Genomic DNA, 12,198 nt, shown 5'->3' on the forward strand with positions numbered 1-12,198 from the left:
TGTTCTCAAATGGCAAGAAATACGATGAACTCGGTCCAAAATAGGGCGATTGTCCCTTGTAGTAGTCAGAAGTGGTCGACTGGAACCTCGACGACGAGTGTGGCTGACCTCACGTTCGCATGTAGTCCAGCGTCGGCTCACTGTCACATACAGATGTTCCACAAATGTGCATATTGCGCGATTCCATCATGCCCATAATGAGGCCTTTTTCAAACTCCGTCAGCTGCTGATAACGCTATCTCACGCGAGTGCGCAGCATCTCCGTGACCGCAGTAATCGCTCAACATCTGGAGCTGACCACGCCCTTTTTGTGTCCTCTATCAGGCCTAGTAACAACACTAAACACGAAAAGTAGTATTTCGTTTTGGTGGTCGTTCTACCTGTCACAGAAAAAAAATGCTACTCTTAATCTTTTACATACCTGCTGATTGTAAGTGCTTGCAAGGTGTTACACTGACATCTGACCACGTCTTCTGGATGCCTCACTTTTTCATCAGGCAGTGTATTTGTGTAAGTGAATACTGACAGGCCGAAAACTAACCCTGTGGAAGTCGCCCTTCCCCCAGCCCCGTAAAGCAGCATGAGCCTCTCTGCATTTGTTTCGAACTTTAATTGAGAACAAAACGCTTTGATAATATTTTAATTGTATTCACTGAAAACATACGAATAATAGTCACCACAGACTGTAGACGAGGCCATGGGAATACACAGCGAAGTGACAAAAGTTATTTGATATCTCCCAATATCGTGTCGAACCTCCTTTTGCATGGCGAATGGTTCAAAAATGGTTCAAATGGCTCTGAGGACTATGGGACGTAACATCTATGGTCATCAGTCCCCTAGCATTTAGAGCTACTTAAACCTAACTAACCTAAGGACAGCACACAACACCCAGTCATCACGAGGCAGAGAAAATCCCTGACCCCGCCGGGAATCGAACCCGGGAACCCGGGCGTTGGAAGCGAGAACGCTACCGCACGACCACGAACTGCGGACACGGCGAATGCATGGAATCAATAAGTCGTTGAAAGTCCCTTGCAGAAATATTGAGCCATGCTGCCTCTATAGCCATCCAAAATTGCGGAAGTGTTGCCCGTGAAGGATTTTGTGCACAAAACGATTCCTCGGTTATGTCCCATAAACTTTCGATGGGATTCATGTTGGGCAACCCAGATGGCCAAAGCATTGGCTCGAATTATCCAGAATGTTCTTCAAACCAATCTTGAACTATTGTTTCCTGGTGACATGGCACATTGTCATCCTTAAAAATTCCATCACTGTTTGCGAACACGACGTCCACGATGGCTGCCTATGGTCCCCAAGTAACCGATCATAACCATTTCCAGGGGACTGATGACCTCCGAAGTTAAGTCCCATAGTGCTCAGAGCCATTTGAACCACAACCATTTCCAGTCAATGATCAGTTCAGTTCGACCAGAGACCCAGTCCATTCCATGTAAACACAGCTCATGTCTTTATGGAGCCACCATCAGTTTACACAATGCCTTGCTGACAACTTGGGTCGATGGCTTCGCGAGGTCTGTGCTCCCACACGAACGCTACCATCGGATCTTACCAACTGAAATCAGGACTCATCTGACCAGGCCACTGTTTCCAGTGGCCGATATGGTCACGAGCCGAGGAGAGGCATTGCAGACAATGTCGTGCTTCCAGCAAAGGTTCTCGAGTCGTTCTTCTGCTGCCATAGCTTATTAACGCCGCTCTGTCCTAATGGATACGTTCGTCGTACGTCCCACATTGATTTCTGCAGTTATTTCACGCAGTGTTGTTTGTCTGTCATCACCGACAACTCTACGCAAGCGCCGCTTACTCGGTCGTTAAGTGAAGGCCTTCGGCCAGTACGTTATCCGACGCCAGAGAGACAGTGCCTGAAATGTGGTATTCTCGGCACATTTTTCACACTGTGGATGTCGAAATAATAATCCCTAACGATTTCCGAAATGGAATGTCCCATCCGTCTAGCTCCAACATCCATTCCGCGTTCAAAATCTGTTAATTCCGTACGACTATAATCACGTCGGAAACCTTCTGACATTGGTCATCTGAGCACAAACGGTAGCTCCACCAATACAATGCCCTTTTATACCTTGTGTACGCGATACCACCGTCATCCGTATATGTGCATATTACTATCCCATGACTTTGTCACCTCAGTATACAGAGTGGTCCATTGATCGTGACCGGGCCAAATATCTCACAAAATAAGCATCAAACGAAAAAACTACAAAGAACGAAACTCGTCTAGCTTGAAGGGGGAAACCAGATGGCGCTCGCCGGCCGCGGTGGTCTAGCGGTTCTAGGCGCTCAGTCCGGAACCGCGCGACTGCTACGGTCGCAGGTTCGAATCCTGCCTCGGGCATGGATGTGTGTGATGTCCTTAGGTTAGTTAGGTTTAAGTAGTTCTAAGTTCTAGGGGACTGGTGACCACAGATGTTAAGTCCCATAGTGCTCAGAGCCATTTTTTTTATGGCGCTATGGTTGGCCCGCTAGATGGCGCTGCTTTTTTTAAATAGGAACCCCCACTTTTTATTACATATTCGTGTAGTACGTAAAGAAATATGAATGTTTTAGTTGGACCAATTTTTTCGCTTTGTGATAGATGGCGCTGTAATAGTCATAAACATATGGCTCACAATTTTAGACGAACAATTGGTAACAGGTAGTTTTTTTAATTAAAATACAGAACGCAGATACGTTTGAACATTTTATTTCGGTTGTTCCAATGTGATACATGTACCTTTGTGAACTTATCATTTCTGAGAACGCATGCTGTTACAGCGTGTTTACCTGTAAATACCACATTAATGCAATAAATGTTCAAAATTATGTCCGTCAACCTATATACATTTGGCAATACGTGTAACGACATTCCTCTCAACAGCGAGTAGTTCGCCTTCCGTAATGTTCGCACATGCATTGACAATGCGCTGACGCATGTTGTCGGGCGTTGTCGGTGGATCACGATAGCAACTATCCTTCAACTTTCCCCACAGAAAGAAATCCGGGGACATCAGATACGGTGAATGTGCGGGCCATGGTATGGTGCTTCGACGACCAATCCACCCGTCATGAAATATGCTATTCAGTACCGCTTCAGTCACACGCGAGCTGTGTCGGACAGCAATCATGTTGGAAGTATATCGCCATTCTGTCATGCAGTGAAATATCTTGTAGTAACATCGGTAGAACATTACGTAGGAAATCAGTATACATTGCACCATTTAGATTGTCATCAATAAAATGGGGGCCAATTATCCTTCCTCCCATAATGCCGCACCATACATTAACCCGCCAAGGTTGATGATGTTCCACTTGTCGCAGCCATCGTGGATTTTCCGTTGCCCAGTAGTGCATATTATGCCGGTTTACGTTACCGCTGTTGGTGAATGACGCTTCGTCGCTAAATAGAACGCGTGCAAAAAATCTGTCATCGTCCCGTAATTTCTCTTGCGCCCAGTGGCAGAACTGTACACGACGTTCAAAGTCGTCGCCATGCAATTCCTGGTGCATAGAAATATGGTACGGGTGCAATCGATGTTGATGTAGCACTCTCAACACCGACGTTTTTGAGATTCCCTATTCTCGCGCTATTTGTGTGCTACTGATGTGCGGATTAGCAGCGACAGCAGCTTAAACACCAACTTGGACATCATCATTTGTAGCAGGTCGTGGTTGACGTTTCACATGTGACTGAACACTTCCTGTTTCCTTAAATAACGTAACTATCCGGGGAACGGTCCGGACACTTGGATGATGTCGTCCAGGATACAGAGCAGCATACATAGCACACGCCCGTTGGGCATTTTGATCACAATAGCCATACATCAACACGATATCGACCTTTTTAGCAATTGGTAAACCGTCCATTTTAACACGGGTAATGTATCACGAAGCAAATACCGTCCGCACTGGTGGAATGTTACGTTACGTGATACCACGTACTTATACGTTTGTGTCTATAACAGAACCATCTATCACAAAGTGAAAAAAGTGGTCCAACTAAAACATTCATATTTCTTTACGTACTACACGAATATGTAATAAAAATGGGAGTTCCTATTTTTAAAAAACGCAGCTGATATCCATTTGACCTATGGCAGCGCCATCTAGTGGGCCAACCATAGCGCCATCTGGTTTCCCCCTTCAAGCTAGACGAGTTTCGTTCTTTGTAGTTTTTTTCGTTTGACGCTTATTTCGTGAGATATTTGGCCCGGTCACGATCAATGGACCACCCTGTATAGTCCTATCGTTAGTATTTCCATATCGCATATTTCTTAAGAATTAATATTATGAACCCAAGAACGAATCCTTGTGGCACTTCTCCAAAAAAAGATGGCACGTTCTTCTGCATTTGTTTTGGCTTGTAGCTGAGAACGAATTTAGTGGTGTGCCCTGCGAGCACATAGTGAGGAAATTTGTGGATGCGGCCGCATAGTCTGAGAGATACCGGTGACCTTTGGTAGCGGCCCGGGAGAACACGTGGTTCTTCTAGGAGCGTTCGTCGCGCCCCTGACCGGACGCTGTGCGAGGCCCCGGCCCGCCTTTGCGTAAGCGCTGCTCGATTTCCATGCCGCCACACACACACACACACACACACACACACACACACACACACGGCTCGCTGAACGGAAGAGCGCGTGGAGCGGCACGCCTTTCACCGTCGCTAGAAGGGTGTCCCGGCGGCCGTTTTTTGCGGCGTGGGGTGGACAGCGCGCGCTATATAAAGCCTGCCGGCGCCGCTATGACCATCACAGCCTCCTCTGCTCTTGCACCGGCGACATCCACCGCACGCTCTCGCCATGAAGGCTCTGGTGAGTGCCCTGCTCTCCTACATCTACACTCATCTACATCTACACTAATCTACATCTGCACCTACACCTACACTCACTTGTATCTACATTTACATTTGTACTCATCTACATCTATGCTCCATAAACCACTGAATATTTTCCAATCTATCATTGATTAACGTTTTTCTCAGTTCCACTTACGGATGAAAACTAATTTCCACACGTCTACGTCACTTGTTGTTTTTATCTAATGTTTTATCTACGAGATATATATGTAGATAGCAGAAGGATATTCGTAATTTCCATGGTACAAAGAGGTTCTTGGTATTTTCCATGCAGGTTTTCTCTATATACCAAGCGTCTCTCGTCGTGTACCTGTCAGTTTACATTTTACAGAATTTTTGTAAAAGTCTCCCTCGTGTCAAACATCCCTGTGGCCATTCGTGCAGTCTTTCGTCGTTTGGCCAACCTAAAACAGACACCCAGAAATCCACTAAACATTGTACAAGCGTTTTGTAAGCAATGTCTTTCGTGAACAAATTGCAGTTTCCATATATTTCTACCACCAAATTGCATCGTGTCATTCGGTGTTTATGCAGTAGAGTGTAACTGCTTTTTCCTCTTAATATCTGCAAACTTTTTGGTTGACTTAATTTGTAAACTCTTAATCCCGTAGCCGAAGGCTATTTCACTACGTGTAATAGCACTGTGATTGAAATTCCTAGTCTCTGACGGTGAAAAATGAATCAATCAGATCGCAACAGCGAAGAAGATGTTTAAACTCCATTTTATATTGTTAGTAAAGGGCACTGTAGGATAATACTGATCTCTCAGATGATCTTTAGTATTGTGCACTATATATCCTATTCCGGTAATTTTTCATGCTCATATCCTTTCTGCTTGTTCGCCTACTTCAACAAAGTAAAGCAGATGCCAGACTGAGATTCATTGGAAGAATCCTAAGGAAATGCAATCCGAAAACAAAGGAAGTAGGTTACAGTACGCTTGTTCGCCCACTGCTTGAATACTGTTCAACAGTGTGGGATCCGTACCAGATAGAGTTGATAGAAGATATAGAAAAGATCCAACGGAGAGCAGCGCGCTTCGTTACAGGTTCATTTAGTAATCGCGAAAGCGTTACGGAGATGATAGATAAACTCCAGTGGAAGACTCTGCAGGAGAGACGCTCAGTAGCTCGGTACGGGCTTTTGTCAAAGTTTCGAGAACATACCTTCACCGAAGAGTCAAGCAGTATATTGCTCCCTCCTACGTATATCTCGCGAAGAGACCATGAGGATAAAATCAGAGAGATTAGAGCCCACACAGAGGCATACCGACAATCCTTCTTTCCACGAACAATACGAGACTGGAATAGAAGGGAGAACCGATAGAGGTACTCAAGGTACCCTCCGCCACACACCGTCAGGTGGATTGCGGAGTATGGATGTAGATGTAGATGTGTAAATCTTCTCTTTAGATTCTATCAGTACTTAATGTTCTGCTCATCTTCTGAGCAACGTCTTACTCACAGCACAGTTTCATTGAACTTTTGCGTGAGAGCCTATGCCTTTGCAGGTGACACTGAATTGCATACGAGCGGCGTTTTTGCAGTCTCTTATTTACGTCTGGTTAGATCCACAGTGTAGTCCTGTCGAATTGCAAACAGAGTTTACTTTAAGATGCGATCATTTTAACGGCGTTAAATCATTAGCAGCAACCAACCACATTTCCAATTAGAGTTCAGTGATACGTAACTCTGCAGAGTTACCGTGGCTCTAACTTCCGAGAGATACCGCCCTCTTGTCCAATTATTTATGGACAGCCACGCAACCACTGACAACGACATACACTGAAGCACAAAAAACAGATCAGGCGACCTCACTGTGCACATTGCATTCAGTGTATCTGTACTCTTCGTAGTAAAGCTATTTTTAACTGCATAAAAACAGTTTCATGTTGATGCATGTCTTCTTATATGTACCATTCTTTTCGTCACAAATTCCAATCTTCCTGAATGTCTATAATGAAAAGTACAGTTTTGTGTATCTTCTACAGGATTAATTTATTTAGTTAACCGATTTTCGGCTTACAATCCTGTCATCAGACTTTAATGTGTCTCAATGTTTGTAAAATTAATAACGTTACCGAAGTTTACTACCAGTGGTTCTAGTGATACACAAAAAACCTAGAAACTATCTGTAGACTGTGTTTTTCCGTCTGTTTCCATACTCATTGGACGTGTGATTTTAAATAGAGCCTCACTGTAGATAAAAATAAATTTCAGAGGTCATCACGCCGTATGTTCCATAGTAGACGAATTCGTGCCTGAACTGTTTATTTATATGTGCATTTTAGTTGCAAGAACTATGAAGCAGGTCTGACCAAAGGAATTTACAAATTATGTTTACGTCAATGGCTTCATTAGAAACAGCGACTTTACATGTATATCTACTCTCGGCACGCCTCACAACGGTAGAGCAAGAAAAGGGAGAACCACAACATACAGTATGTGATTTCTTTTGAGAATCTGTAGTTTTATGCATTTAGTTTTCGGATTAAAAATGCACACGTATTTCCTAGCAAACGCCCGTCCCCTGCACATAACAGCGCTCCGCAATACCTACTGTAGTGCGCCTGCGTAGTAGACATCCCGGCGTACGTGGCATACGCATTGTCTCGACGCTTGTTCCATAGTCTTCTTGGGCGCATATTACCGCCACCCAAAGACTAGGTCCAATGCACTCAGCTAGTTTTAAGTCCAAACTGTTCGTAAGCCCACAAACAACGATTTTAATGTATCAGTGGAGAACAGATCGAGAAAGTAAGCTGTGATTACTTCCAGAGCTGCAGAAGCTTGCAAAGTACTCTGTTCTCTCACCTTCTACTCTAGACTGAACGTTAATATCAGTGTAAGTGTGCCTGTTGGGCATTTTACAGGTTTTGCCGGTCCTTAGTTGTCCTTGTTGTCCTTAATACTAAGGATTCACACTTTAACATTTTGCTTCTTAGTCTGGTGATCGAGTAGCAAGTAAATAAATTGCTCTTCTAATGTGTGTCGTACTATTTTCTCCTCTTGTAGTTTGTCCGACATATTCTTTTATGTGCAAGAGCCTCGTAGATGTCATGTGACCACTAATACACTAAACTCCTGCCGACAATGAAACAATTGAAAGAATGTAATTGTAGAAAGGGAAGAAGATTCGAAATGCAACAGTCGATTGTTTCTAATTACTAGTAAGAGTACTTTTCTTGCGGGAACAGACTAAGCTGATAAAGTGTGTAAGGGCAATACCTCAATACACGACTTACTCATTTACAAGAATCCAGTTTCTCTAAAACACATAACTGTAAAGGGCTGCTGTTCATATGGTTCTATTTGCAATGCGAATAGATCATCTTACAAGCAGACAGACACCAAAAATCTGCAGTTCGTTATACATTGCTAACAGCATTCTGGGTTTAATAACTGCAAGAGGATCTGTAGTCAGTTTACCCGACTTTCTTGGTGACTACGTCTGGAAGGAGCCATTAATTTGTAAATTTTTTTGTGACAACCATAACAGTTTCACAGCCTTGAGGCAGGGGGTGGAGGTGGAGGGGCAGCAGTGTACACCAGATACCCAAGCGCTCTCTTCTACTTCATTTGAGAGTGTTCTTTGTTCAATCTACTCTGTTTCATTTCTTCCTGGCGCACATGATACACGTCGAAATTTACACACCGATAAAACAGAAAACAGATTAGACTTTAGTGTCCCGTCCCGTCGACGTAGATAACAATAGACACGCAGCACAAGCTCGGATGTGGTAGCATGGGAACGAAATCAACCTTGACCGCTTCAAAGGGACCGTTCTGGAACTTTCCTAAAGCGATTTAGAAAAATTGTGGGAAACTAGACCGGATGGAGATTTGAACCACAGTCTGTCAGAATGCGAGTATAGTGTCTTACCACTCCAATTCGCTCGTTCCCAATAGTCCAAGCCTGAAATTTCGCCGTATTCTCTTTTCCCGATGTTCGTTCTCCTGGCAGATTTTGTTAGAAGCTCTTGAACGTACAGAACGCTTGTAGCAACATCAACATAACGAAACTGATTCGTAAGACACAATTCTAGTAGGTTCACAGATCCAACTTCTAGCTGTCAGTTCTTTTCTGTGTCTCCCAGTCGTCTCTCTGTCTCTCTGTCTCTCTCTCTCTCTCTCTCTCTGCTCCAGCTGGGTACGTTGGAATGTTGGCCTCGGCTCTTAAGTACTTGCAGAGGCAGTCCGCACTCTTCACGGCTGGGTCAGGCACGTTTGTAAACTTGGGCGTGTCATATTCTCTAGGATCGACTTTCACTTCCACAGTGCTCTCAGCTGTCCCGCGTCTTAGTCATCTCTTCGGGAACGCCCGCCAAAACCTGTTGTTCGAAATGGAAAGCGCTCACTCGGCGGAACCAGTTAATTCCTGCCTGCCGTCACTTCCCTCCACCGCACGCTCCACGACTGCCACAGGACAAGCGATAAATCTGCATACTCGTACCGCAATCGGAAACATCTGCAGTATCGGAACACAGAGATATAAATCAAGCTGCTTCACATCTTAACATCACATCCAGAAACTCATTTAAGATCTGTGTGTAAGTCTTACATTACTTTAAGAAGTGAATTCTAGCGGTGATAGGTGCTTCAATATTTGGTTTGCCCCACGTAAAATAAACAGAAACAGTTCTCACATCCTTTGTACATCAGCTATGGGAAGTATCACTGCACTGTCTTATAAGCCGCATTTTTGGTGGCGTCCTAAGTTTCTCCCTATATCCACCACCTGAGTCTCAATATTTGGACTGCGTTACAATATTCCGTTACTTTACAGCAGAAAACGGTTTCCTGAGATTGGTGGGATATGTAGCATCTTGCTGTCAACTCTAACATTTCACATAGTAATGAGACTCAGCAGTTAGAACGAGTGAGCACCGACGGTCACCCAGATTTAGGTTTTCCACGAGTCCCTTAAGCTCGTACTCCACCTCTAACGATCATTTCTTCAACAAGACATTCAACGCTAATCTTCGTTCTTGTTTGAAAGTAATTTTCCCAACCTTACGATCACGCACGAAGATGCTATTGATTACAATGATGATGTAGGATGTAGGGTGCTCAACAGCATGATCTCCAGCGCTTCTACTTGATAGCAGCATACACATCGCGTGGTCCTCATAAGGGCAACTGCTGCGACAATAGCCCAGCAACGCATACCAGCAGTTTTCTTCAGAATGTCGGGCACTGTCGATACAAATATGTGGCTCGTCACTGATAAACTCAACCGATCAGTTACTTGTCGCGTACTAAAGTCCACCAATCTTTTGGCAAAACGTCCTCATGACAAAATAATCTCTGACACTTCGACGGTGAGTGATTAAATAATGGTGAGTTGAGTCTACCTAAAAGTACATGACAATGGTCTGCTAAAATTTTTCTTGCAAAGTAATTCAATAAAAATGGAGGGAATCTCAAAATTTTCACTCACACTCACAATGGGGTATTCGTAGTTGAAGAAAACTGTACTGATCCTGACTTGAGATGCTACTTAAGGGAACAAGAATCAAAACTGCTTGTTATAAGTGGATGGATGACTACTTAATACCGACCCATACACTTAGAGCTCACTAAAATCCTCTCCCCAACACTGCAGTAAGATGCCCGACAATTCACAAAAAATTTCAATGCATGTTAACTGTTATCGTTGTCGACGAAGATATTGAATTTATTTGTGCCATCTGGACATCGGTAGAAAGCCCGAGTGCTGCTGATAACGTTCAGTCATTATCTGACGTCTTTTTTTTATTTATTTATTAGCTGGCATTGACTCTTGATATTCTGAGTAACGAGTATTCCATGAGACTCGAAATACCGTTTCGTTACTGCCTGAAACGCTTCGTCACTCACCTGTTTTCTTTCTCGCTTGCAGTTCGTGCCCGACTCGGGCCGAGTCGATAGTTTTCGTATTCCTCCGCTTCGTTATCTCTCATCAGATTCTGAATTAGAGAAACGTTTCGTTACTCGCCTGTCTTCTTTTCCGCGCGTTCGAGCCTACTCAGCAGTTTCCACATTCTTCCAGTTTCTTATTGTCATCGGGGCAGTTCGCCAGCGAGAGTATCGAATACATCTTGTCCCTCGTCATGTTTTCTTGTAGGTCTTCGTGTCTGACTTAAGGGGAGTCAGCGGTATTCGTAATCCTCCAATTCCTTCCACATGCAACAGTTTCTACTATACAAGAAATCGCTGGCTTTTCGATAGCCCACATAGCTTATTTCATAATTGTCTTACCTCTACCTTGGTGATGTGCACCCTACTTTTCTTCAGTGTTCTGATGGTAGTTCCTTCCTTCACAGACCACAGCCCTGTTGCTGACTGCGCTGGCAGCTTACTGCGGCGCTACTGAGGAGAAGACAGTGCAGAAGCGAGGCCTGCTGGGTGGCTACGGCGGAGGCTACGGTGGCTACGGAGGCTACGGTGGAGGCTACGGTGGCTACGGAGGCTACGGCCTGAGCCGCGGCTATGGCGGCTACGGAGGCTACGGTCTAGGCCACGGCATCGGCTACGGTGGCTACTCCCGCGGCATCAGCATCGGCTACGGTGGACTCGGAGGCGGCTACGGTGGCTACGGAGGCTACGGTGGACTCGGAGGCGGCTACGGTGGCTACTCCCGAGGCATCAGCATCGGCTACGGTGGACTCGGAGGCGGCTACGGTGGCTACGGAGGCTACGGTGGCTACGGGCTGGGCCACGGCATTGGCTACGGTCACCATGGCTGAGAGCCTCTTCTCGCTTCTCCACTGTCCCTTCTTCTCCATCTTCCACACACCATTGCACATATTCCAGCAACATTTACGAGACCTCTAATTTGAGCGAGTGCACATGTGTGCAGCGTTCAGTTATAGCTTGCCCTACTAAGTCATCTAGGGACAGCATTTTTCTGGCTGTGTAATAAAACTCTTCTCCATAAATCCAATTTTTTACATTAGTCTCCTGGTCTCTCTGTTCTGCAAAATAAGCTGAAATAAACCATATACTTTTCTAAATATATTGTGTGTTATTGTATCATCCTGAATACCTAGCCTACACTGTTCTGACTAGAGCCCCCATCTGCTGGCGGCCGTGGGCGGCGGTAGGCAAGGGTGGGTAAACAAATGACAGTGTGGCCTGTCAGGTAAACGAGCCACAGCTTGTGTGATAGTGCTGTCCTGGCCGAGCGCTCGCAGACAGGGGGGACTAAGTGGGTCACGGGAGTGTTAAACACTCGCAGTAGGGACGTCTGACGAGTTGGCCAGCCAGCGAGCTAACTGATGGGCAGCGAATTCTAGCCCTCCAGTATTTAATAAAAATAGGATATACTGAAAAGAGGTTCAT

General features: G+C 44.9%; 1 protein-coding gene across 1 annotated transcript; it reads left to right on the top strand.

Moving 5' to 3' along the window:
• The first annotated feature begins 4,726 nt into the window (after nt 1–4,726).
• On the top strand, nt 4,727–11,872 carry LOC126182886 (glycine-rich protein-like). Its single transcript, XM_049924888.1, has 2 exons — nt 4,727–4,832; nt 11,181–11,872. Exons 1-2 carry the CDS (start codon nt 4,821–4,823, stop codon nt 11,601–11,603), a joined length of 435 nt encoding a protein of 144 aa, XP_049780845.1. The 5' UTR covers nt 4,727–4,820; the 3' UTR covers nt 11,604–11,872.
• The last annotated feature ends 326 nt before the right edge of the window (nt 11,873–12,198 follow it).

The sequence above is a fragment of the Schistocerca cancellata genome, chromosome 1 (assembly GCF_023864275.1).
Source record: "Schistocerca cancellata isolate TAMUIC-IGC-003103 chromosome 1, iqSchCanc2.1, whole genome shotgun sequence".
In the NCBI taxonomy this organism is placed as follows: Eukaryota; Metazoa; Arthropoda; class Insecta; order Orthoptera; family Acrididae; genus Schistocerca; species Schistocerca cancellata.